Genomic DNA, 26,296 nt, shown 5'->3' on the forward strand with positions numbered 1-26,296 from the left:
TGAGTGATTGAAGACTGAAAAAAAGGGAGAAGTCATATCTCATTTTCTTAGAAATAAAGCAGCTCCTTTGGAGTCATACTCATAGGGAAAGCTTATATATATATATAAAATCACGAATGCAACTCATTTGCAAGTAAGAAAGGAGCCATAGGCTCTGTGACTTTCAGGTAATCAGGTAGCCTTGTTGAGCAGTCTAATGGGGTTCAGTTAAGTTCAGTCACTCAGTTGTGTCCAACTCTTTGTGACCCCATGAATCGCAGCACGCCAGGCCTCCCTGTCCATCACTAACTCCCAGAGTTCACTCAGACTAACGTCCATCGAGTCAGTGATGCCATCCAGCCATCTCATCCTCTGTCGTCCCCTTCTCCTCCTGCCCCCAATCCCTCCCAGCATCAGAGTCTTTTCCAATGAGTCAACTCTTTGCATGAGGTGGCCAAAGAACTGGAGTTTCAGCTTTAGTATAATTCCTTCCAAAGAAATCCTAGGGCTGATGTCCTTCAGAATGGACTGGTTGGATCTCCTTGCAGTCCAAGGGACTCTCAAGAGTCTTCTCCAACACCACAGTTCAAAAGCATCAATTCTTCGGCGCTCAGCCTTCTTCAAAGTCCAACTCTCACATGCATACATGACCACTGGAAAAACCATAGCCTTGACTAGACGGACCTTTGTTGGCAAAGTAATGTCTCTGCTTTTGAATATGCTATCTAGGTTGGTCATAACTTTCCTTCCAAGGAGTAAGCGTCTTTTAATTTCATGGCTGCAGTCACCATCTGCAGTGATTTTGGAGCCCCAAAAAATAAAGTCTGACACTGTTTCCACTGTTTCCCCATCTATTTCCCATGAAGTGATGGGAACAGATACCACGATCTTCGTTTTCTGAATGTTGAGTTTTAAGCCAACTTTTTCACTCTCCTCTTTCACTTCATCAAGAGGCTTTTTAGTTCCTCTTCACTTTCTGCCACAAGGGTGGTGTCATCTGCATATCTGAGGTTATTGATATTTCTCCGGGCAATCTTGATTCCAGCTTGTGTTTCTTCCAGTCCAGCGTTTCTCATGATGTACTCTGCATATAAGTTAAATAAGCAGGGTGACAATATACAGCCTTGACGTACTCCTTTTCCTATTTGGAACCAGTCTGTTGTTCCATGTCCAGTTCTAACTGTTGCTTCCTAACCTGCATACAGGTTTCTCAAGAGGCAGGTTAGGTGCTCTGGTATTCCCATCTCTTTCAGAATTTTCCACAGTTTATTGTGATCCACACAAAGGATTTGGCATAGTCAATAAAGCAAAAATAGATGTTTTTCTTGAACTCTCTTGCTTTTTCCATGATCCAGCGGATGTTGGCAATTTGTTCTCTGGTTCCTCTGCCTTTTCTAAAACCAGCTGGAACATCAGGAAGTTCACAGTTCACATATTGCTGAAGCCTGGCTTGGAGAATTTTGAGCATTACTTTACTAGTGTGTGAGATGAGTGCAATTGTGCGGTAGTTTGAGCACTCTTTGGCATTGCCTTTCTTTGGGATTGGAATGAAAACTGACCTTTTCTAGTCCTATGGCCACTGCTGAGTTTCCCAAATTTGCTGGCATATTGAGTGCAGCACTTTCACAGCATCATCTTTCAGGATTTGAAATAGCTCAACTGGAATTCCATCACCTCCACTAGCTTTGTTTGTAGTGATGCTTTCTAAGGCCCACTTGACTTCACACTCCAGGATGTCTGGCTCTAGGTGAGTGATCACACCATCGTGATTATCTGGGTCATGAGATCTTTTTTGTACAGTTCTTCTGTGTATTCTTGCCATCTCCTCTTAATATCTTCTGCTTCTGTTAGGTCCATACCATTACTGTCCTTTATCGAGCCCATCTTTGCATGAAATTTTCCCTTGGTATCTCTCATTTTCTTGAAGAGATCTCTAGTCTTTCCCATTCTGTTGTTTTCCTCTATTTTTTTTTTTTTTTTTTTTTTTGCATTGATTGCTGAAGAAGGCTTTCTTATCTCTTCTTGCTATTCTTTGGAACTCTGCATTCAGATGCTTATATCTTTCCTTTTCTCCTTTGATTTTTGCTTCTTTTCACAGCTATTTGTAAGGCCTCCTCAGACAGCCATTTTACTTTTATGCATTTCTTTTCCATGGGGATGGTCTTGATCCCTCTCTCCTGTAGAATGTCATGAACCTCATTCCATAGTTCATCAGGCACTCTATCCATCAGATCTAGGCCCTTAAATCTATTTCTCACTTCCACTGTATAATCATAATGGATTTGATTTAGGTCATACCTGAATTTTCTAGTGGTTTTCCCTACTTTCTTCAATTTAAGTCTGAATTTGGCAATAAGGAGTTCATGATCTGAGCCACAGTCAGCTCATGGTCTTGTTTTTGCTGACTGTATAGAGCTTCTCCATCTTTGGCTGCAAATATAATCAATCTGATTTTGGTGTTGATCATCTGGTGATGTCCATGTATAGAGTCTTCTCTTGTGTTGTTGGAAGAGGGTGTTTGTTATGACCAGTGCATTTTCTCGGCAAAACTCTATTAGTCTTTGTCCTGCTTCATTCCGTCTAATGGGGGTAGTTGGGGTCTTATTCTACTGTCATTTCTATCAGCTATACCTTGTCATTTGGCATCACTACATTAGGTCAGATTAAACAGAAATAAACCTCTCACTTATCGCCAAAACCCTTATATCAAAGGTATTCATACCCTGAAATACAGTTATGTCCTAGCCAGAGATCACAAAATAACCAAAGCTCTCCTAAGTGTTAAAATCACTGTCACAATGATTCAGTTCATATGTCATCTTTAAGTTTTCTGAGATGATCCAATCTTCTTTTAACCTAAAAACTGCCACATATATTTGATTAAATAATGTTGTTACTTAGTTTAAGGTAATTGGGTCACATGGACTGGGTCAAAAGAGACAAATACTTTGGTGGACATTAAAAAAAATATAACCATAGAGGGAATTCCCTGGTGGTCTAGTGGTTAGGATTCTGAGCTTTCACTGCCAAGGATGCAGGATCAATCCCTGCTTGGGGAACTAAGATCCTGCAAGCCTCGCAGAACAGCCAAAAAGAAAAAAAGAAAATAAAAAACTATATATACATATATATATATGTTTATATACACACATACATACATATAACCAAAGAAAAGGCCCATTAGTTCAGCTCCCTTTCCCCAGTGTGTCAGTTCTGGTGCTGAGAAGTTGAGAGATAACTCTTGTTTTAGTCACAGAAGGGTAAAGGAACAGGAAGCTGCTGCTGGAGAGATGGACAGAGTCAAAGCTAAACAAATGTATGCCGGATAGATAAGATACACACAGGTATAAGAATTATTTACGCTTTTTCTTGGTTGTTTAAAACCTTTATTTATTTTTTTTAGAATATTTATACTTACGCTTTTGTTGTTATCTACAACGTGGCTTTTATAAAACGCCTGAGCCACTTTGCAGTTCTTGCCCCAGTATAATCATCTTAGAATTCCTTTTCCCTTGTCACTTTGACTTTGTGTGGCTTCTATAAAATGAGGATCCTGGAAAAGAACCCTTCCTGTGACCCTGGAAGATGAGGTGAGCAGGGCCTGGCTCAGCAGGACCAGACAGGTAAAACTAGCTGGATGGCAAATAGGCTATGATCACCTGGACCAAGGTATAGTTGTGCGCATGTCTTAAGGGTTGTGATGACTCACCAGGAGAATAAGGATTATGTAGGTTGACCAGGGTGGGTGAGGTAGGAGGGTCCACAGGATTGTGTGGATTGTGGAAGGAGAGGCAGTATATAACATTCGTAGATTAAACATCTATGGTTCTATTAATAAAAAACAAAGATCTAGGTTTCTCAATTTTTTTTAAACTTATGAAGATTCAAGTCACTAATATGTTCATTCTTACGGTTTACAGTGAAAGCAAATGGCTATGGTGATGCAGAGAAGACAGCTGAACTGCACCAGTATATTTAAGATTTTTAAATAAAATTCTGAGTTACTTGACCTTATAAAAATACATGTTGATATACTAAATACTCCACAAAGCTCTAGGATGGGGGATATTGTAAATGTAAAAATACATTTCTCTTGGATCAGCACCAAAAATATCATTAGTTTTCTGTACAACCTCTGACAAGTTTTTCAATATAGACAAGTTAAAATGATTTGGTAAAAATCACAAACGCCATGGAAATCATTAAATATAAATCCAAACAACTTTCAAATACATTTTGACATCAAGGTCAGGCAATTCACTTGGAGGGATAGTATCGTGAGTACCACTGAATTACTGTCCTAAGACTTTTGATGTCAACTTTGTACAATGGGGATATTTCACATCTCACACAAAGCAGGCACTCAGACTTAGAAACTTAAGAAAATTATTAGAACCGTTATTAAGACTGAGGTGAACAATTTGTGCAGCCTTCCACAATTTCAAAGAGGTAGTGATAGATACCGGTCCTCCTGGCGATGTCAAATGCTGTTTCCTCCAGGCTGTTCTTCAGACCTGGCTTGATGTAGCGGTTCATCAGGAGGAGCTCTAGGGTGTCTTTGCTGTCTCTGTTCCCAGCAGCAAGGTGTAGGGGGGTCAGGAGGCCTTTCGTTTGGGCATTGACATCTGCATCATGCTGCAGTAAGAAAGAAGCCACTCTGGCATTATTCCACTTACAGGCACTGTGCAGGGGTGTCCAGCCATCCACGGTCACCGCATGGACATCCGCCCCGTGTGCAATCAGCTCCCGGACCACGTCTAAGTGTCCACTGTAGGCTGCTCGGTGGAGCGGTGTGTACTTGTCTTCATCTTGAGTGTTCACGTGGGTAGCCCTTTCTGAAAGCAGTCTCTGCACTGTGGTCAGCTGAGAATAAAACAGGAGATCTTTCACAAACCCAACATGAAACAAAACAGTAAACAACATGAAACAGTCTAGTGGTGTTAGATTTAATTAAGTTAAATGAAAACTTCCTTGTTAGTAGATGACTGTAAAATAAACTTAAGATTTCTTGTGGGGAGGAGGACAACCGATTTAACAATGAACAAGTCAGTGTTAATTATAAATTCTTTTGGCTTTTTTTTCCCTCATAAACTTAATTTTATGAACGTGATTCTCTGAAAACCAATCCATACGTTTACTCCTAGTCCAATTAAGGCTTACTGCACTAAAGCTACAGTTAGATGAAAAATACAGGCTAGAATCATGTTTGATATGTTATGTTTCATTTGCGAAGAAAACATAATAAGGGGACATTATGTTCTGATCTTTCAGTAGTAGGATTATCACACCAATATGCATGATGTATAAAACTTTTTGTGTGTGTGTGTGTATAAAACTTTAAAACATAAACTTTTATCAGTAGAAAACAATGCTAAAAAGGAAATCTAGAGATTAAGAAGCTCAATTCCTTCTAACTAAAATAACCTCAGACACCTGCTTTCATGAAGTGATTTTTTTTCAGTTTGGTCTGAGGAAAAAGTAAGCTTCAGGGACAGGTCCTCTGGCTTCCAATCTAGTAGTTTTTCGACTAAACTAAGGTTTCTTTTCTAACCATTCTTTTCTTTTTTTTTTTTACCCGATTTTTTTCAGCAGCCCAAAGAAGCAATTTGCTTGGATCTTTTTCCATTTTTTTTTCTTGCAGTTGATACCACTCTTCAGTTTTTTCATCTTGCTCTTCATCGTCATCAGAATTCCCTATCCAGAGACTTTGGGTACCAGTGGGAATAAGGTGTCCATGTGTTTCCAACAGTTCAAGTTGGTTGAAGTGTTCAGAAAAGTCCAAGGAGTTCTCTGGGTCTGGTTTTTCATCATTTACTTTTTCTTTTTCCATTTTTACTACTATTTTAAATATAAATCATTTAAAACACCAGGCTATAAATAATCTCTCCAGAGATGATTATGTCTGCTTTATTTTATTCATCAAGATCTGAAAACACAAACACAAAAATTAGGAACAAACCAGTAATTGAGGCTTTATTAATAGCATAAATAAGTCTTGCAAACATACACAAATATACTCTGTCTAAACTTTTTGGTGTTTATTAATACTCTTTACATTCATCAAATATTGGAGCTGACAGATTTCAGTTATCTTTATTTTTAATGGCCTAATACTCATTTTTTTTATTGTTTTCCTCTAAGTCAGTAGTTATGACTCTTACTTATTTTTAATCTACTGGTTTAGATACTATGTTATATTACACTAACAGTTGATTAATGCTTGAAGTTTTTAAATTATAACTAATACAATAAAATGAGAACATTCACCATTTTTATAAACTAGACACATAGATCCTATAGAAAAGAAGCAAAAATTTGTATTTCCTAAAAACTACTTCCAAGAATCAGAGATTCTTAGAGATGGAATAGTCCCCAGAGAACACATGTCCCAATCTCTCATCAATGCAGGTATCTTTACCATGACATCTATAATAATCATCCTCTTTCTACTTAAACAATTTCTGGCTGAGGAAAATTCATGGCTTTAAAAAGTAGTCCTATTCACTGACAGACAACTATTGTTCTTAGTTGGGTTCTTGTTGTGAAACAGGATTTTGGCTGTCATTCACTCCTTCATTCAACAAAGATGAAAAAAAACCTGGCATGTGCTAGTCTCTTGGTGTTATGTGCTTGTGCTTAGTGGCTCAATCATGCCCAACTCTTTGCGACCCCCTGAACTGTAGCCTTGGAAGGAAAGTTATGACCAACCTAGATAGCATATTAAAGAGCAGAGACACTACTTTGCCAACAAAGGTCCGTCTAGTCAAGGCTATGGTTTTTCCAGTAGTCATGTATGGATGTGAGAGTTGGACTGTGAAGAAAGCTGAGCACCAAAGAATTGATGCTTTTGAACTGTGGTGTTGGAGAAGACTCTTGAGAGTCCCATGGACTGCAAGGAGATCCAACCAGTCCATTCTAAAGGAGATCAGTCCTGGGTGTTCTTTGAAAGGAATGATGCTAAAGCTGAAACTCCAGTACTTTGGCCACCTCACACAAAGAGTTGACTCATTGGAAAAGACTCTGATGCTGGGAGGGATTGGGGGCAGGAGGAGAAGGGGACGACAGAGGATGAGATGGCTGGATGGCATTGCTGACTCGATGGACACGAGTCTGAGTGAACTCCGGGAGTTGGTGATGGACAGGGAGGCCTGGCGTGCTGCAATTCATAGGGTTGCAAAGAGTTGGACACGACTGAGCGACTGAACTGAACTGAACTGAACTATAGCCTGGCAGGCTCCTCTGTTTAAGGGATTTCCCAGGCTATTAATCCCTGGAGTGGGTTGCCATTTTCTTCTCCAGGGGATCTTTCTGATGCAGTGATCAACCCTGCTTCTCTTTTGTCTCCTACATTGGCAGGCAGGTTTTTTTTTTTTTTTTTTACCACTGCACCACTTCAGAAGCCCACCAGTCTCTAGGTACTGGGATTCAATAATGAACAAGATCCATGTCTTAACCTCATGAAGTTTATCATCTAGTCAGGAAGACTGGCAAAAACAGCATTAAGTACTATGATAAGACTGTAACCAGATACAATGAATATACAGGAAGACCGTAATTAACCCAGTCTTATGGGATTACTGAGGGCCTCCCTGATAGCTCAGTGGTAAAGAATTTGTCTGCCAACACAGGAGACATAGGTTCAACCTCTGGGTTGGGAAGATGCCCTGGAGAAGAAAATGGCAACACATTCCAGTATTCTTGCCTGGAGCATCCCATGGACAGAGAAGCCTGGTGGGCCACAGTCCATGGGTTTGCAGAGCTGGACACAACTTAGTGACTAAAATACCACCACCAAGGGATTACAGAAGGCTTCCTGAAGGAAATGATATTTATTCTGCTAGGTTGCCATAATAATTTATAAACAATATAAGCTTAAAGAGTTATGCAGGAGGGCAGTCCCAAGATGGAGGAGGAATAGGATAGGAAGAGCACCTTCTCCCCCACAAATTTATCAAAAGATCATTTGAATGCTGAACAACCTCCACGAAACAATTTCTCAATGCTGGCGGAGGACACCAGGCACCCAGAAAGGCAACCCATTCTCTTCAAAAGGAGGTAGGAAAAAATATAAAAGACAAAAAGAGAGACAAAAGAGTTAGGGACGGAGACCCATCCTAGGGAGGGAGTCATGAAGGAGAAGTTTTCAAACACCAGGAAACCCCCCCAACAGCGGGTCTATAGGGAGTTTTAGAATCTCAGAGGGCAAGATAACCAGGAAGAAAAAAAAAAAAAAACCCAAAAACCCACAGAATAGGTGCCTAACCACAACTCCCAGCAGAGAAGTAGCCCAGATTCTCGACCGGAGGCTGGAAAGGGAGGCGCGGGCTGCATGCTTAAGGTAAGGACCAGGCCTGAATGCTCTGAGGACAATCTGAGGGAGCTAATGTGAGACAGTAGCCCAAACTGTGGGATAGCCAGAGAGAGAGAGAGAAAAAAAAAACACTTTCCTGTGAAATGTTCCAACTTAATGTGCAGCCTGGCCCACTCACAGAGCAAAGGATTGAGTAATCACCAAAGGACAGCTAGCCAGCTGCATACAGTTCCCTTCCCGCCAGAGGCAGAGAGGCAGGCAGGCAACGGCCAGAGCCAGAAGGCAAGGGGCTGCTCCAATCTCGGCCTCAGAGACCAGCATCCTGCACCGAACTGAGCAGGCCCCCAATTGCTAACCATGTCTCCTGGGATCCTGAATGGTTGACATCTGCCAGGAGGGTCATAGCCTGAGATCAGCTTCCCAGAGGAGACACATGGCACACCCAAGACCAGAGAGGTGATTCAGATGCATGGCCCACTGGGGACAGTGTGCTCGCCAAGCACCTGGTCGCCTGAGCTGCTCAGACCTGGGAAGGGCACAAAACACATGCCCAACAGAGTCTGTGCCCTTGTGGAGTACCCGAGAACCTGAACCCGAGGGCCTTAGACCTGGAAAGTGCATGAAACCCAGGGCCCGCTTTGGACAGTGCCCTGCAGAGCACCCTGCAGCCTGAGCAGTGTAGAACCAGAAAGAACATGCTGTGAGCTTGGGCAAACCCAGTGTGGTCCATACATTGTGAGCACTCCCCACACATGCCAGTGATATTTGTTTGCAGGGTTCCTCCCTCCCCAAAACACAACTGAACAAGTGAGCATAAATAAGTGACCACATTTGCCCCCTTGTGTCAGGGCAGAAATTAAACACTGAAGAGACTTTCAAACAGAGGAAGCCAAAATAAAGAAGAGGGACCCGCTCCGGAAGTGACACATGCAACAGATTAAAACCCTGTAGTTAACACTGACTAAACATTAGATAGCATATTGAAAAGCAGAGACATTACTTTGCTAACAAAGGTCCATCTAGTCAAGGCTATGGTTTTTCCAGTGGTCATGTATGGATGTGAGAGTTGGACTGTGAAGAAAGCTGAGTGCCGAAGAATTGATGCTTTTGAAGTGTGGTGTTGGAGAAGACTCTTGAGAGTCCCTTGGACTGCAAGGAGATCCAAGAAGTCCATTCTAAAGGAGATCAGCCCTGGGTGTTCTTTGGAAGGAACGATGCTAAAGCTGTAACTCCAGTACTCTGGCCACCTCATGCGAAGAGTTGACTCATTGGAAAAGACTCTGATGCTGGGAGGGATTGGGGGCAGGAGGAAAAGGGGATGACAGAGGATGAGATGGCTGGATGGCATCACGGACTCGATGGACGTGAGTTTGAGTGAACTCCGGGAGTTGGTGATGGACAGGGAGGCCTGGTGTGCTGCAATTCATCGGGTCACAAAGAGTCGGACACGACTGAGCAACTGAACTGAACTGAAGCATTAGAGGGGGCCTATAGACCTTGAGAACAAGTACAAGCTGGAACAAGGAACTATCTGAAACTGAACTCACACCACACTGCCCACAACAGCTCCAGAGAAATTCCTAAATATATTTTATATGATCACTTTTTAATTTTTTTTAAGTTCTTTACTACTTTAATTTTCACTTTTATAACCTACTATTACCTTGCAAAAAAAAAGATCCTATTGTAAAAGCAAATTTCATATATATATTTTTTATAATTTTTGTGATTCCTTTTTTTTATTTTTAATATTATATTTTTTAGAGTCTAACCTCTAGTCTATATTTTTAATCTTTGCTTCTTGGTTTTTTTTTTTTAATTAATTTTGTACCTTTAAGAATCTAATCTTCAGTATCCATGTTCACTTAGGGTTGTGATTACTGGCTTGAATGCTCTCTCCCGTTTTGACTCCCCCTCTTCTCGTCCTGGTCAGTTCTATCTCCTTCCTCCTTTTCTCTTCTCTTCTCTATGGAACTCCGTAAACTTCTCTGAGTGTTCCAGACTGTGTAGAGCACTTAGGGAATTGATTGCTGGCTAGACTGCTCTCTCCCCTTTTGACTCCCCTCTTCTCCTCCTGGTCACCTCTATCTCCCTCCTCCCTCTTCTCTTCTCTATGTAACTCTGTGTACCTCTCTGGGTGTCCCTTACTGTGGAGAATCTTTTCACCATTAACCTTAATGTTTTATCATCAGTGCTGTATGGATGGAGAAGTCTTGAGGCTACTGTAAGAATAAGACTGAAAGCCAGAGGCAGGAGGCTTAACTCCAAAACACGAGAACATCAGAAAACCTCTGATTCCAGGGACCATTAACAGACAAGAGCTCATCAAAAGCCTCCATACCTACACTGAAACCAAAAACCACCCAAGAGTCAACAAGTTCCAGAGCAAGACATATCATGCTAATTCTCCAGCAACGCAGGAACACAGCCCTGGGCATTAAAAGACAGACCACCCAAAGTCACACCAAACCCACAGACACCCCAAAACTCACTACTGTACATTTCATTGCACTCCAGATAGAAGACATTCAGCTTCACCCACCAGAACAGACATAAGCTCCCCTAACCAGAAAACCTTGACAAGCCACTAGTACAACCCCACCCACAGGGAGCAGGGTCCACAATAAAGAGGACCCACAAACTTCCAGCCTACAGAAGACACTCCAAATACAGCAATCTAAACAAAATGAAAAGGCAGATAAATATTTAGCAGGTAAAGGAACATAATAAGCATCCACTAAACCAAAAAAAAAAAAAGGAGAAGATAGGGAGTCTACCTGAAAAAGAATTCAGAATAATGTTAGTCAAGATGCTCCAAAATCTTGAAAACAAACTTTTGAAACTAAAATAAATAGACTAGAGACCAGGATTGAGAAGATGCAAGAAATGTTTAACAAGGACCTAGAAGAAATAAAGAAGAGTCAATCAATAATGAATAATGCAATAACTGAGACCAAAAACATTCTGGAGGGAACCAACAGTAGAATAACTGAGGCAGAAGACAGGATAAGTGAGGTGGAAGATAGAATGGTTGAAATAAATGAAGCAGAGAAGAAAACAGAAAACAGAATTAAAGAAATAAGGACAACCTCAGAGGCCTCTGGAACAATGTTAAACACCCCAACATTCGAATCATAGGAATTCTGGAAGAAGATGACAAAAACAAAGGGCGTGAGACAATACTTGAGGAGATAACAGTTGAAAAATCCCTAAGATGGGGAAGGAAATATTCACTCAAGTCCAAGAAACCCAGAGAGTTCCAAACAGGATAAACCCAAGGCGAAACACCGCAAGACACATTTAATCAAACTAACAAAGATCAAACACAAAGAACAAATATTAAAAGCAGCAAGGGAAAAGCAACAAATAACACACAATGGGATCCCAATAAAGATAACAGCTGATCTTTCAACAGAAACTCTTCAGGCCAGAAGGGAATGGCAGGACATACTTCAAGTGATGAAAGAGAAAAACCTACAGCCCAGATATCTATACCCAGCAAGGATCTCATTCAAACATGAAGGCGAAATCAAAAGCTTTACAGACAGGCAACAGCTGAGAGAATTCAGCACCACCAAACCTGCTCTTCAATAGATGTAAAGGATCTTCTCTAGACAGGAAACACAGAAAAGGTGTATAAACTCTACCCAAAACAACAAAGTAAATGGCAACAGGATCATACTTATCAATAATTATTTTAAACATAAATGGGTTGCATGCCCCAACCAATAGACGAAGACTGGCTGAATGGATACAAAAATAAGACCCCTATATATGCTGTCTACAAGAGACCCACTTCAAAACAGGGGACACATACAGAATGAAAGTGAGAGGCTGGAAAAAGATATTTCATGCAAATGGAAACCAAAATAAAGCAGGAGCAGCAATCTCATATCAGATGAAACAGTCTTTGAAATAAAAGCCATGAAAAGAGACAAAGAAGGACACTACATAATGATCAAAGGATCAATCCAAGAAGAAGATATAAAAATTATAAATATATAGGCACCAAACATAGGAGAACCTCAATACAAAAGGCAAATGCTAACAGGTATAGAAGGGTAAATTAACAGCAACACAACAATAGTGGAAGGCTTTAATACCCCACTAACACCTATGGATAGATCAACCAAAAGAAAATTAGCAAGGAAACATAAACTTTAAATAATACAATGGAGCAGTTAGCCCCAATTAATATAGGGCATTTCACCCCAAAACAATGAATTTCACCTTTTTCTCAAGTGCATACAGAACATTGTCTGGGATAGATCATATCCTGGGCCATAAATCTAGCCTTAGTAAATTCAAAAAAACTGAAATCATTTCAAGCATCTTTTCTGATCACAATGCGGTAAGATTAGATGTCAACTCCAGGAAAAAAACTATAAAAATACAAACATATGGATGCTAAATAACATGCTGCTGAATAACCAACAAATCATGGAAGAAATGAAAAAGGAAATCAAAATCTTCACAGAAACAAATGAAAATGAAAACATGACAACCCAAAACCTATGGGATTCAGTAAAAGCAGTGTTCATTGGAAGGACTGATGTTGAAGTTGAAACTCCAATCCTTTGGTCACCTGATGCAAAGAGCTGACTCATCTGAAAAGACCCTGACGCTGGGAAAGGTTGAAGGTGAGAGGGGACGGGGACGACAGAGGATGAGATGGTTGGATGGCATCACCGACTCAACGGACATGAGTTTGAGCAAGCTTCCAAAGTTGGGATGGACAGGGAGGCCTGGCGTGCTGCAGTCCACGCGGTCACAAAGAGTCAGACATGACTGAGTGACTAAACTGAAATGAACTGAACTGAAAAGCAGTGTAAAGGGGAAGGTTCATAGCACTGAAAACATAGTCAAGAAACAAGAGAAAAGTCAAATAAATAACTTTACACCTAAAGCAACTAGAAAAAGAAGAAATGAAGAACCCCAGGGTTAGTAGAAGGAAAGAAATCACAAAAATTAGGGCAGAAATAAATGAAAAAGAAAAAAAGGAGACTATAACAAAAATCCCACTCTGGTACTCTTGCCTGGAAAATTCCATGGATGGAGGAGCCTGGTAGGCTGCAGTCCATGGGGTTGCTAGGAGTCAGACACAACTGAGCGACTTCACTTTCATGCACTGGAGAAGGAAATGGCAACCCACTCCAGTGTTCTTGCCTAGAGAATCTCAGGGACGGGGGAGCCTGGTGGGCTGCCGTCTATAGGGTCGCAGAGTTGGACATGACTGAAGTGACTTAGCAGCAGCAGCATAGCAAAAATCAACAAAACTAAAAGCTGGTTCTTTGAGAAGATAAGTAAAATAGACAAACCATTAGCCAGACTAAGCAAGTAAAAAAGGGAGAAGAATCAAATCAACAAAATTAGAACTGAAAATGGAGAAATCACAACAGACAACACAGATATACAAAGGATCATAAGAGACTACTATCATGGCAACCCACTCCAGTACTCTTGCCTGGAAAATCCCATGGACGGAGAAGCTTGGTAGGCTGCAGTCCATGGGGTCTCAAAGAATCGGACATGACTGAGCGACTTCACTTTCACTTTTCACTTTCATGCATTGGAGAAGGAAATGGCAACCCACTCCAGTGTTCTTGCCTGGAGAATCCTAGGGACGGCGGAGCCTGGTGGGCTGCTGTCTATGGGGTTGCACAGAGTCGGACACGACTGAAGGGACTTAGCAACAGCATCAGTAACTATATGACAATGAATAGGACAACTTGAAAGAAATGGACGAATTTTTAGAAAAGTATTACCTTCCAAAACTGAACCAGAAAGAAATAGAAAATCTTAACAGACCCATCACAAGCACAGAAATGGAAACTATAATAAAAAATCTTCCAAAAAACAAAAGCACAGGTGAATACTACTAAAAATTTAGAGAAAAGCTAACACCTATCCTATTCAAACTCTTCCAGAAAATTGCAGAGGAAGGTAATCTCCCAAACACATTCTATGAGCCCACCATCACCCTAATACCAAAACCAGAAAAAGATGACACAAAAAAAGAAAACTATAGGCCAATATCACTGATAAACATAGATGCAAAAATCCTCAACAAATTTCTAGCAAACAGAATCCAACAACATATTTAAAAGATCATACATCATGACCAAGTGGGCTTTATCCCAGGGATACAAGGATTCTTCAATATTTGCAAATCACTCAATGTGATATACCACATTAACAAACTGAAGGATAAAAATAATATGATTATCTCAATAGATGCAGAGAAAGCCTTTGACAAAATTCAACAACCATTTATGATAAAGACTCTCCAGAAAACAGGCATAGAAGGAACATACCTCAACATAATAAAAGCCATATATGATCAACGCATAGCAAACATTATCCTCAATGGTGAAATATTGAAAGCATTTTCCCTAAAGTCAGGAACCAGATAAGGGTGCCCACTCTCACCACTACTATTCAACATAGTTTTGGAAGTTTTAGCCACAGCAATCAGAGAAAAAAAGAAATAAAAGAATACAGTTTGGAAAAGAAGTAAAACTCTCACTGTTTGCAAATGACATGATCCTCTACATAGAAAACTCTAAGACACCACCAGAAAATTACTAGAGCTAATCAATGAATATTGTAAAGTTGCAGGATATAAAATTAATACATGAAATCCCTTGCATATACACTAATAATGATAAAATAGAGAAATTAAGGAAACAATTCCATTCACCATTGCAACGAAAAGAATAAAATACACAGGACTATATCTACCTAAAGAAACAAAAGACCTATATATAGAAAACTATAAAACACATGTGAAAGAAATCAAAGAGGACACTAACAGATGGAGAAATATACCATGTTCATGGATCGGAAAAATCAATATACTGAAAATGAGTATACTACCCAAAGCAATCTATAGATTCAATGCAATCCCTATGAAGCTACCAATGGTATTTTTCACAGAGCTAGAACAAATAATTTCACAAATTGTATCGAAATACAAAAAACCTCTAATAGCCAAAAGAATCTTGAGAAAGAAGGAAGAATAGAACTGGAGGACTCAACCTGCCTGTCTTCAGACTATACTACAAAGCTACAGTCATTAAGACAGTATGGTACTGGCACAAAGACAGAAATATAGATCAATGGAACAAAATGGAAAGCTCAGAGATAAATCCATGCACCTATGGACACCTTATCTTTGGAAAAGGAGGAAAAAATATTAATGGAGAAAAGACAATCTCTTTAGTGGTGCTGGAAAAACTGGTCAACCACCTGTAAAAGAATGAAACTAGAACACTCTTAACACCATACACAAAAATAAACTCAAAATGGATTAAAGATCTAAATGTAAGGCCAGAAACTATAAAACTCCTAGTGGAAAACATAGGCAAAACACTCTCTAACATAAATAACAGCAAGATTCTCTATGACCCACCTCCCATAAACTTAAAAGCTTTTGAACAGCGAAGGAAACTATAAGCAAAGTGAAAAGACAGGCTTCAGAATGGGAGAAAATAATAGCAAATGAATCAACTGACAAAGAATTAATCTCAAAAATACAGAAACAGCTCATGAAGCTCAATACCAGAAAAATAAATGACCCAATCAAAAACTGGGCCAAAGAACTAAACAGACACTTCTCCAAAGAAGACATACAGGTGGCTAAGAAACACATGAAAAAATGCCCAAAACCATTCATTATCAGAGAAACACAGATCAAAACCACAATGAGGTACCATCTCACCCTGGTCCGAATGGCTGGTATCAAAAAGTCCACAAATAATAAATGCTGGAAAGGGTGTGGAGAAAAGGGAATCCTTTTACACTGTTGGTGGGAATGAAAACTAGTACAGCCACTATGCAGAACAGTGTGGAGATTCCTTCAAAAACAGAAAATAGAATTGCCATACAACCCAGCAATCCCACTGCTGGGCATACATACCGAGGAAACCAGAAGTGAGAGAGACATGTGTATCCTAATGTTCATCGCAGCACTGTTTACAATAGCCAGGTCAGGGAAGCAACCTAGATGTCCATTGGCAGACGAATGGATAAGAAAGTTGTGGCACATATACATAATAGGATATTACTCAGCCATTAAAAAGAATGCATTTGAATCAGTTCTAATGAGGTGGATGAAACTGGAGCCTATTATACAGAGTGAAGTAAGCCAGAAAGAAAAACACCAATACAGTATATTAACACATATATACATCGAATTTAGAAAGATGGTAACAATGACCCCATATGCGAGATAGCAAAAGAGACACAGAGGTAAAGAACAGACTAATGGACTCTGTGGGAGAAGGCGAGGGTGGGATGATTTGAGAGAATAACATTAAAACATGTATATTACCATATGTGAAATAGAAGACCAGTCCAAGTTCGAGGCATGACACAGGGCACTCAAAGCTGGTGCACTGGGACAACCCAAAGGGATGGGATGGGGAGAGAGGTGGGACGGGGGTTTGGGATTGGGGAACACATGTACACCTGTGGCTGATTCATGTCAATGTATGGCAAAAACTACCACAATATTGTAATTAGCCTCCAATTAAAATGAATTCATTAATTATAAAAAAGTTGTACAGCATATCAAAGTTTAACACCACTTAAAGAAAATGAGTATAATAGATATTTTAAAAATATCTCTCAGCTTCCTAATTATATTTGTTGAAACCTTTTTAGTCATTTAAGACTCTTCCCAGAAGTTGCCTCTCTCTTAAGTCTTTGTTGAGGCTGCATATTAGATCTCTCTCTCTAGTTTCTCCTGTTTCTTGGTGATACATACTGTCTTATCACTAACTTTATTCTTGTTTTAGCCTCTAAAGAGATTGTTAGCTTAATAATAGGGACTATATTTAACTTACATTTATGTCCGACTTAGATACACAGGCATTAAAACATTTGCATAATTAACATGATTAAAGTGCTATTACTTGATTTTGCTTGGAATGGATTCTGAGAAATCTTAGAGTTACTCATACTCCTAAGATACAGACTTCTTTCTATCTAATTTTCATGAGTTTTAATTGAATGCATCAATGCAAATGAATGCATCAATGCAAAGAAATATAGGAAAATAATAGAATGGGAAAGACGAGAGATTTCTTCAAGAAAATTAGAGATACCAAGGGAACATTTCATGCAAGTTTAGTTCAGTCGTTCAGTCATGTCCGACTCTTTGCAACCCCATGAACTGCAGCACGCCAGGCCTCCCTGTCCATCACCAACTCCCAGAGTCCAACCAAATCCATGTCCATCGAGTTGGTGATGCCATCCAGCCATCTCATCCTCTGTCGTCCCCTTCTCCTCCTGCCCTCAATCTTTCTCAGCATCAGGGTCTTTTTAAATGAGTCAGTTCTTCGCATCAGGTGGCCAAAGGACTGGAGTCTCAGTTTCAACATCAGTCCTTCCAATGAACACTCAGGATGGATCTCCTTTAGGATGGACTGGTTGGATCTCCTTGCAGTCCACGGGACTCTCAAGAATCTTGTCCAACACCACAGTTCAAAAGCATCAACTCTTCCATGTTGAGCTTTCTTTGTAGTCCAATACATGACCAGTGGAAAAAGATGCAAAGATGGGCTCAGTAAAGGATAGAAATGGTAAGGACCTAACAGAAGCAGAAGATATTAAGAAGAGGTGGCAAGAATACACAGAACTGTACAAAAATGATCTTCACGACCCAGATAATTATGATGGTGTGATCACTCACCTAGAGCCAGACATCCTGGAATGTGAAGTCCAGTGGGCCTTAGAAAGCATCACTATGAACAAAGCTAGTGAAGGTGATGGAATTCTAATTGAGCCATTTCAAATCCTAAAAGATGATGCTGTGAAAGTGCTACACTCAATGTCAGCAAATTTGGAAAACTCAGCACCGACCACAGGACTGGAAAAGGTCAGTTTTCATTGCAATCCCAAAGAAAGGCAATGCCAAAGAATGCTCAAACTACCATTCAATTGCACTCATCTCACAGGCTAGTAAAGTAATGCTCAAAATTCTCCAAGCCAGGCTTCAGCAATATGTGAACCGTGAACTCCCAGATGTTCCAGCTGGTTTTAGAAAAGGCAGAGGAACCAGAGAACAAATTGCCAACATCTGCTGGATCATGGAAAAAAGCAAGAGAGTTCCAGAAAAATATCTATTTCTGCTTTATTGACTATGCCAAAGCCTTTGACTATGTGGATCACAATAAACTGTGGAAAATTCTGAAAGAGATGGGAATACCAGACCACCTGATCTGCCTCTTCAGAAACCTGTATGCAGGTTCAGGAAGCAAGTTAGAACTGGACATGGAACAACAGACTGGTTCCAAATAGGAAAAGGAGTACGTCAAGGCTGTATATTGTCACCCTGCTTATTTAACTTATATGCAGAGTACATCCCGAGAAACACTGGGCTGGATGAAGCACAAGCTGGGATCAAGATTGCCGGGAGAAATATGAATAACCTCAAGATATGCAGATGACACCGCCCTTATGGCAGAAAGTGAAGAACTAAAGAGCCTCTTGATGAATGTGAAAGAGGAGACTGAAGAAGCTTGCTTTAAGCTCAACATTTAGAAAACTAAGATCATGGCATCTGGTCCCATCACTTCATGGGAAATAGATAGGGAAACAGTGGAAACCGTGGCTGACTTTATTTTGGGGGGCTCCAAAATCATTGCAGATGGTGATTGCAGCCATGAAATTAAAAGACGCTTACTCCTTGGGAGAAAAGCTATGACCAATCTAGATAGCATATTAAGAAGCAGAGACATTACTTTGCCAATAAAGATCCGTCTGGTCAAGGTTATGGTTTTTCCAGTGGTCATGTACAGATGTGAGAGTTGGACTATAAGGAATGCTGAGCACAGAAGCATTGATGCTTTTGAACTGTGGTGTTGGACAAGACTCTTGAGAGTCCCTTGGATTGCAAGGAGATCCAACCAGTCCATCCTAAAGGAGATCAGTCCTGGATGTTCATTGGAAGGACTGATATTGAAGCTGAAACTCCAATCCTTTGGCCACCTGATGCGAAGAGCTGACTCATTGGAAAAGACCCTGATGCTAAGAAAGATGGAGGGTGGCAGGAGACGGGGACGACAGAGGATGAGATGGTTAGATGGCATCACTGACTCAATGGACATGAGTTTTGGTAAACTCCGGGAGTTGGTGATGGACAGGGAGGCCTGGCATGCTGCGGTTCATGGGGTCGCAAAGAGATGGACACGACTGAGCAACTGAACTGAACAGAACTGAGTGCATCACTATATTTTAATACTACTGCTAAGAGCATTAAAGTCAAGTTTAAATCTATCACTCATGTCCAATACCTTCTCTGGACCTGTTACTTTGTAGCACAATGCAGTGTTCGCCCCTGAGTCATGGCCAACTCTTTGTGACCCCATTGACTGTAGCCCACAAGACACCTCTGTCCGTGGAATTCTCCAGGCAAGAACACTGGAATGGGTTGCCTTTCCCTTCTCCTGGGGATCTTTCCCATGCGAGGATAGTACCTGGGTCTCCTGCATGGCTGGCAGATTCTTTACCGTGAGTCAAGAAGGAAGACCCTATGCACAAAAAAGGACTGCACTAAAGAATTTTCAAAGATAGTTCAGTTTTTCAGATCAATCAGGAGACCCTATCAGAAAGGTTTTTATATTCTAATATTTTCACTTTTTTCTCAAGCTATTCTCTGAAGCTTACAATGCAATATACATCTATTCATTAAACAATAAATACCAGTAAATAATGTAAAGTTCACATATTAATTACAGCATCCATAGTAACACTATTGGGGCATCCCCTGGTGGCTCAGCAGTAAAGAATCCATCTGAAATGCAGGAGACTCAGGAGAGGTGGGCTCGATCCCTGGGTCAGATCTCCTGGAGGAGGGCATGGCAAATCCACTCCAGTATTCTTGCCTAAAGAATATCATAGATTGAGGAGCTTGGCAAGCCATAGTCACAAGAGTCGAACAGGACTTAAGCTAGAGTGTAAGTACAGCACAGCAACATTATAGCACAGATCTTGTGCCCCTCCTCTCCTTTTTATAAAAACTCTTTTAAAATTTTGAATTTACTGTTCCAGGTAAAATAAATTACATACAAAAATTTCTTAATTTAATTTAAAAAGTCAAACTCTGGTGCATCTCCCTGATTCAAGATTTAAACAGTCGATCAAGATTTCTACTTGATGATATTGCAACAGGAGGAACTAGGTTATGTTTTTTAAAGATCACATTCCACAAAGTATGTCAACTCTTACTAAACAGCTCAGTGACAGGTGGAGCGATAAGCCCCATTAGACAGGCGAAGGCGCTCAAATTTATAAAGATTAAAACAACTTTCAATGGAACTAAAGGCCCAGATTTTCTAATTCAAAAGTTTCACATTATTATTATTTTTTTAATGCATTGTCAGCACAAAGCAATATAGATGTGCTGAACCAGACAATAAGGAGACGCAGGGAAAGGCTTGTAAACTAGAAGTCGAATGTTCACTCTGAGGAGGGCAGTGAGAGAAGGCCACCAGTCGCGACCCCGGCACTGGCCGGTCACTTCACAGGCCCCGGAGGCGCGTCTGCGGCCTTCCAAACCGCTAAGCCCGAAGAAACTGCTCCAGCCCTACCGAAGACCAAACTTCGCGGCCGGGTTTGCAGAGCTCACCAGGGGTCCACAGGGGCCCGCCCCTTTCGGTTCAGGCGCTCAAAGGTGGCGCCAAGCGAGCAGGAAGTGTGACCCCAGACGAGAAAGAGCTACCCACCTCATAGTCGGAAAAGCGCCGCCAGGAACCTCGCTTCCGGGTTCCATCTCGGCTACTCAGGATTGGCTCCTGTACGAGGGCGGGGCCTCGCTGCAACTTTTATTGCGACCTCGCGGCACTCGACAGCCAATGAGAAGAGTTGATGCGCTTGCGTCATCAATGAGGTATCGCGAGAGAAGGAGAAGCTGTTACTCTCCCGCCTAATTCGGGTTTACCAACAAGCTGGTTCTGAGACGCCATCCCCGGCGGTGCTGTTGCTTTTTGTGTCGTGATTGTCCCTCCTTCTTCCCGGGTAAAAGCCAGCCTCGGGTCCTCAGGGTGGGGCTGTGGAGAGTCCAGGTGTGGGGTAATTTGCGAGTTGCTTCCTCTGTCTGTGGCGTCGCGGGCGGAAGCCCAGAGGGTACTGACTTTGTGCGAAGAATGGGCCGAGTAGGCTAGGGAGGAGCTTGGAGGTTCCGCGAGTTTTGTGGTGCGGGCGCGCTGAGGTTTGGGATCCTCACCGAACCGGCGATTTGGGCGTGGGAGGGGTCGTTCCATGGTGGCAGACTCTCCTCCTCGAAAGTGAAAGTAAAGTCGCTCTGTAGTGTCCGACTCTGCGACCCCGTGGACTGTAGCCTACTAGGTTCCTCCGGCTGCTGCTGCTAAGTCGTTTCAGTCGTGTCCGACTGCGTGCGACCCCATAGACAGCAGCCCACCAGGCTCCCCCGTCCCTGGGATTCTCCAGGCAAGAACACTGGAGTGGGTTGCCATTTCCTTCTCCCAGGCTCCTCCGGGTATTTTCCTTCAACGACGTATTTTTGTTTATTCAAACGTGGACCCCATGTCCTTTCAAAACAAGCCCGTGTCTTTAAAATAATTCTGTGTTTAAGCAGGAAATACAGGATCTCCTTAGGCTCCAGAGTAGCCCTTGCATGCAACTTTAACATTTCTGTTCAGAGTTATTCGTGTGCTAAACCGGAAGTATTGTGTGACTCTTTTGCCCATTCATTTAACAAATATTAGCTTCCCACAGGGCACGCAAAAGGAGCTAGGGGAGTTTAATTATAGTGGTAAAACTGGAGTGGTACTGGAGACACGTTATTTTTTTTGTTAACATTAAAAATAAAAATATAGTAGGTGCTTAAGTGAAAATGAGACTCTTTCAGAATTGCCAGTCTGCATTTAAAAAATATGTTTTAAATAAAATTTTGTTTTAGAATTTATAATCGAGTGAGTTTTCTGACCTATTTTGAGCACCGGACCCAAGGGTACTTGGAGAAGGAACTGGTCTCGGAGGAGGTGGACTGACCATAGAAATGAGTCCTGCGGATGCCCTGTAAGCACCTTTCTTCCGAAATAGTTGTTGGTTTGCGTTTCTACCAAATAGCCTGTCGACTATGATCACCATAAAAGAAAACTTATTTAGTAAATAAGAGCTTGCATGAACACAAGTGTTAGTCGTCAAAAAAAAGTATTTGGAATGGTTAACAATTCATACTGTATGTTTATTAATTAAAGATAATATGCAGCAGTAGATTGGGGTTTTGCAGTAGATTGGCATATTGCTGTATAAATTTATGTTCTTAGGTTTTTGTCTTAAACTTGAAGCTATAAATATTCTTGAACTAAGTCTTACTAGCTAATGCAAGTCTTTTAGAGCACATTTTTAGAGGGATAAATTGCCCTGGTACTGAATAAATTGCAAATGAATCTGACTAAAATGAAAATAAATAAAAGAACTAGTAAAAGTAATGTGGGAAAAGCTTTTAACTTGGAGTCTTTCATCCTGGTTTTAATTTCTTGATTAGTATTGTTTGACCCTGAGCAAGTTAGCAAGCCTTTAAACTCACCTCAATTTCTTCATTTGTATCAAGTTAAAATGATAAATTTTCGTATTTAAATGAAAAAACTCAAGTGAAAATACTTTAGAAATTGCTGTGGAAGTCTGGATAGTAATGTGATTTGAAAGTATTCTGACTAAATCTGTATGTATATAGCAGTCAGAACTGTGTATCATTTTCTGGAAATTTCTCTTGTGTATAAAGATTTGAATTTTAGAGATAAATAAAAGTTTGTTTTTAAGTTCGTATGTTTTAGTGAAAACAGCCTGAATTTTAATCCCGGCTTTTAGTACCATTTCTACCATTCTGTTTCATGATTCAGAAACAATAATACCTAATCTCTTTACATGTGAGAGTTGAGATGAGATCAGAGATACCAAATTATTTTAAAGACAGTTAAAAAGTCACATTAAGTTTAAGAGAATGTTAATAATTATCATATTGCTGCTTCACATGAAAGTATTGAATCTTTGGAGTACTACCAAATTTAAATGGCATTGTAAACTTGGCCAGATTTGTTAATGGGAAGCTAACTTTGTATGGAGAGTAGTCAAGCTGGGACCTGGATGTAAGTTACTAGCTTATTAGAATAGAAGTCTACTTATAAAATAAGAGGAGTGCTTTTTAAATTAACTAGTTAATTCTGATTTTCCTGGAAAAGTGCAAAGTAGATAAATAGCAAGTTTAGATACTGGGATCAAATTCTGTTAGATTTTTGCTGTGGAACAGAGTAGGAAAATAAACTTTCAAATCCAGGTTACATATGAGTGTATAAAACTGCTTGTAACACGGTTATATATTTTTGAAGCAGTTACAGAGCCTTTTAAAAAGTGTGTATATATTCTACGTTGTATTAGTGGTAGGAAGATTGTGATGTTAATAAATTAAATGCTTCAAATTTTCAGATCTTGTTTAGAGCTGGAAAAATAATTTTATTTCATAATTGCTATTTTATAGATTTAATTTAGATTTTTTTTTTAGATTTTAGGTTAGATGTTCAGTTTGCTTGAACATTCTTTCAATGAATTATATTGAAGTGTTTCTTCTTTTTAAATACAGCGATGATGAAAACACATTTAAAATCTTGGTTGCAACGGATATTCATCTGGGATTTATGGAAAAAGATGCTGTGAGAGGAAATGATACATTTGTAACACTTGATGAAATTTTAAGACTTGCCCAGGAAAATGATGTGAGTTTGGTTTGCATTTTTGCAGTTTCTACCAAGTTCCTATACTTACTGTTTTTCCTTTTAGAGTTTTGTTTCATATGTTCTTGTGCTCAGAGTGCCTGCTTAAATATAAGTATGCTAAAAGTCCAAATCAGATTTCGTGTGCCTTATTCTCTTAATTCAAGTAGGAGTGACTTTCGTAAATAGTCTGTAAAAATTTATGACAATTGATGAAGTGATTACTAAGTGCAGCATGTTTCTTTTTGAACTGTAAAGATGACTGTTATAGTTCCTGCTTTCAAAGAACATACAACAGGCAAATCAGTATGTGAGATATGATAAATGTCTAAAATGCTCAGATGCAAGGTCATGTGTGATAAGAGCCATAAGAAAATTATAAACAGCATTTCCTGAGAGATTAGAGGTAGAAGAGATCACATTTAGAATAGGACAGTAAGATGAGATAAATTAAGTGGCATTTAACTTGGGCTTGGAAGGGATGTAGCAGCTGTGTTGGCTCACTGGTGGGTCTTGTTTGGGAAAGAGAGCTGAAAAACTAGAAATGTGGTTTGAGCTTCAGTGAGAGCTTCAAATGCCAGATTGAAGACTTTGTACCCAACTAATAGAAAGTCTTCTGACAAGAGTCTAGCATGAAGTCAAGGTAAGTTTGAGGCTTTTTTAAAGTCGTGGCTTTCAATGGAAAAAAGGAAGTGAATACAAGAACTATTACAAAAATAGGGTTTGTATACTTTGATTAGGAGATGCGGATGAGGGAGAAGGGATGACAGTATCTCTGAAGTGTGTTAAGTTTGGGTGAATGGTGGTACCCGTAATAGAAGTAGGTTTTAAATAAGGAAGATTTCTTTCTTATTTTCTCACACTTCCTTATTACATACTTCATTATGTGGGAAGGTGATGAATTTTGATTTAGGCCATTAGCCTCTTATTGGAGGTTCCAATAGGATATTCAAGGAAACCTTCCGGCAGACAGATAAAATGTCTATCTAGAGCCCAGAAGACAACTGGGGAATAAACATAAATTCGGGTGACTTGCAAACTGTTATCTTCAACTTTGACTTTTCCTTAGAGTTCTGTTCAGTTTTTCTGCAAGTCCTTTAGTTCATATTTCTAAATATTTATGAGTGGAACCTCCCCACTATTTTCTGCCTTTGTGTCTATAAGCTTAATTCAAAACTTTTATCTTATTTTGCTGAACTACAATAGCTCCCCTTAGTTTTTTTTTTTCTTTTCTTTTTTACAGCGTAGCAGACAGAGTGAACTTACAAAATCATAACTCAGATCATGGCACTCTGCTGCTTCAAAATCTAAGTGGCCTTCCATTAAATCTAGAGTAAAAATTAAACTACAGAGTTCAGTATGATCTGACCCTACTAGAAGACTTCATCTCCTTTGACTCTGGGTGCTTGGCTTGTGCTCCATCTACACTGGAGTGTGTGTTCTACTCTGGGACCTCTGTGTGTCTTCTACTCTGGGACCTCTGTGTGTCTAGTTCTCTTCCCGCTCCGAGCATCTTGATTTTGTCAGGGTTTACCTCTCAGTTCAAGTTTTATCTTTTTGGAGAAGTCTTCCCTGATAACTCCAAACAGTCTTATCACATTACTCATTTATTTTTTTATAGCACCATCTGAAATAATTTGTTGGATTATCTACTTGTGTATTTTCTTCTCCTCTGGAAGATAAATTAGATGAAAACGAAGATTCTTTTCTGTTTGCTCATGTGTATCTTAGTACCGCGAAAGGATCTGCCAAGCGGGAGGCACTCTCATAAATGTGTTCATGAATGAGGGAATGTCTAGTATCGTCTCCTTTTACCCTGAAGGGAGAGAAATTAACAGTCAAAGGAGGTTTGTTTCCTGCTAGAGAATCCTGTGTCCTTTTCTATGCTTAGGTGCTGAAGAACTATGTCTTTCCCTGAGCGCAAGCTTTTTTTTTTTTCCTTTGCTGTGTCATTTCCTTTCCTTCTGCTTCCTCTCCCTGTACTCTTTAATACTAACTGTCCTCTTCAGCCCACAGCCCCAAGCTGGTACCTCCAAATGCATGTTATATTTACTTTCCCCCATCTTTTGTGTCTATTTCTTCTTACTGAAGTCTAAATTCTTCCTGATTTTTAAGTCCTTTATATTGTGGGCAGTGGTACCCCCCTCCATACCCTTGCCTGGAAAATCCCATGGATGGAGGAGCCTGGTAGGCTGCAGTCCATGGGGTCACTAAGAGTTGGACACAACTGAGCGACTTCACTTTCACTTTTCACTTTCATGCATTGGAG

The 26,296-nt window shown here is 40.2% G+C and overlaps 2 protein-coding genes across 3 annotated transcripts in view; one reads left to right on the forward strand and one right to left on the reverse strand.

Annotated features, from left to right (window-relative positions):
* Positions 1-1,680: 1,680 nt before the first annotated feature.
* ANKRD49 (ankyrin repeat domain 49) lies at positions 1,681-21,147 on the reverse strand. Its single transcript, XM_005906921.3, has 3 exons — positions 21,019-21,147; positions 5,555-5,905; positions 1,681-4,842 (listed from the first exon to the last, which is right to left on the reverse strand). The coding sequence occupies exons 2-3, from the start codon at positions 5,807-5,809 to the stop codon at positions 4,381-4,383; spliced, it is 717 nt and encodes a 238-aa protein (XP_005906983.1). The 5' UTR covers positions 5,810-5,905; positions 21,019-21,147; the 3' UTR covers positions 1,681-4,380.
* A 40-nt stretch (positions 21,148-21,187) lies between these two features.
* Positions 21,188-26,296, forward strand: part of MRE11 (MRE11 homolog, double strand break repair nuclease) — a 77,636-nt gene continuing 72,527 nt past the window's right edge. The window contains exons 1-3 of one of the 2 annotated variants that reach the window (XM_005906922.3): positions 21,188-21,310; positions 22,215-22,333; positions 23,898-24,030. In XM_005906922.3, the coding sequence (XP_005906984.1) occupies positions 22,314-22,333; positions 23,898-24,030 (153 nt within the window). In that variant the 5' untranslated portion in view covers positions 21,188-21,310; positions 22,215-22,313. Of the gene's footprint in view, positions 21,358-22,214; positions 22,334-23,897; positions 24,031-26,296 lie in introns of both variants that reach the window. The other variant, XM_070384360.1, reaches the window with a different exon arrangement.

Source organism: Bos mutus, chromosome 15 (assembly GCF_027580195.1).
Source record: "Bos mutus isolate GX-2022 chromosome 15, NWIPB_WYAK_1.1, whole genome shotgun sequence".
Lineage (NCBI taxonomy): Eukaryota > Metazoa > Chordata > Mammalia > Artiodactyla > Bovidae > Bos > Bos mutus.

What these genes read in the sequence shown, in the direction of transcription:
- ANKRD49 (XM_005906921.3), bottom strand. Translation starts at nt 5,809, where the DNA reads ATGGAAAAAGAAAAAGTAAATGATGAAAAACCAGACCCAGAGAACTCC. An exon ending in GGGCTGCTGAAAAAAATCGG is followed by an intron (nt 4,843 to 5,554) that starts GTAAAAAAAAAA and finishes TTTTATTCTCAG; the next exon opens with CTGACCACAGTGCAGAGACT.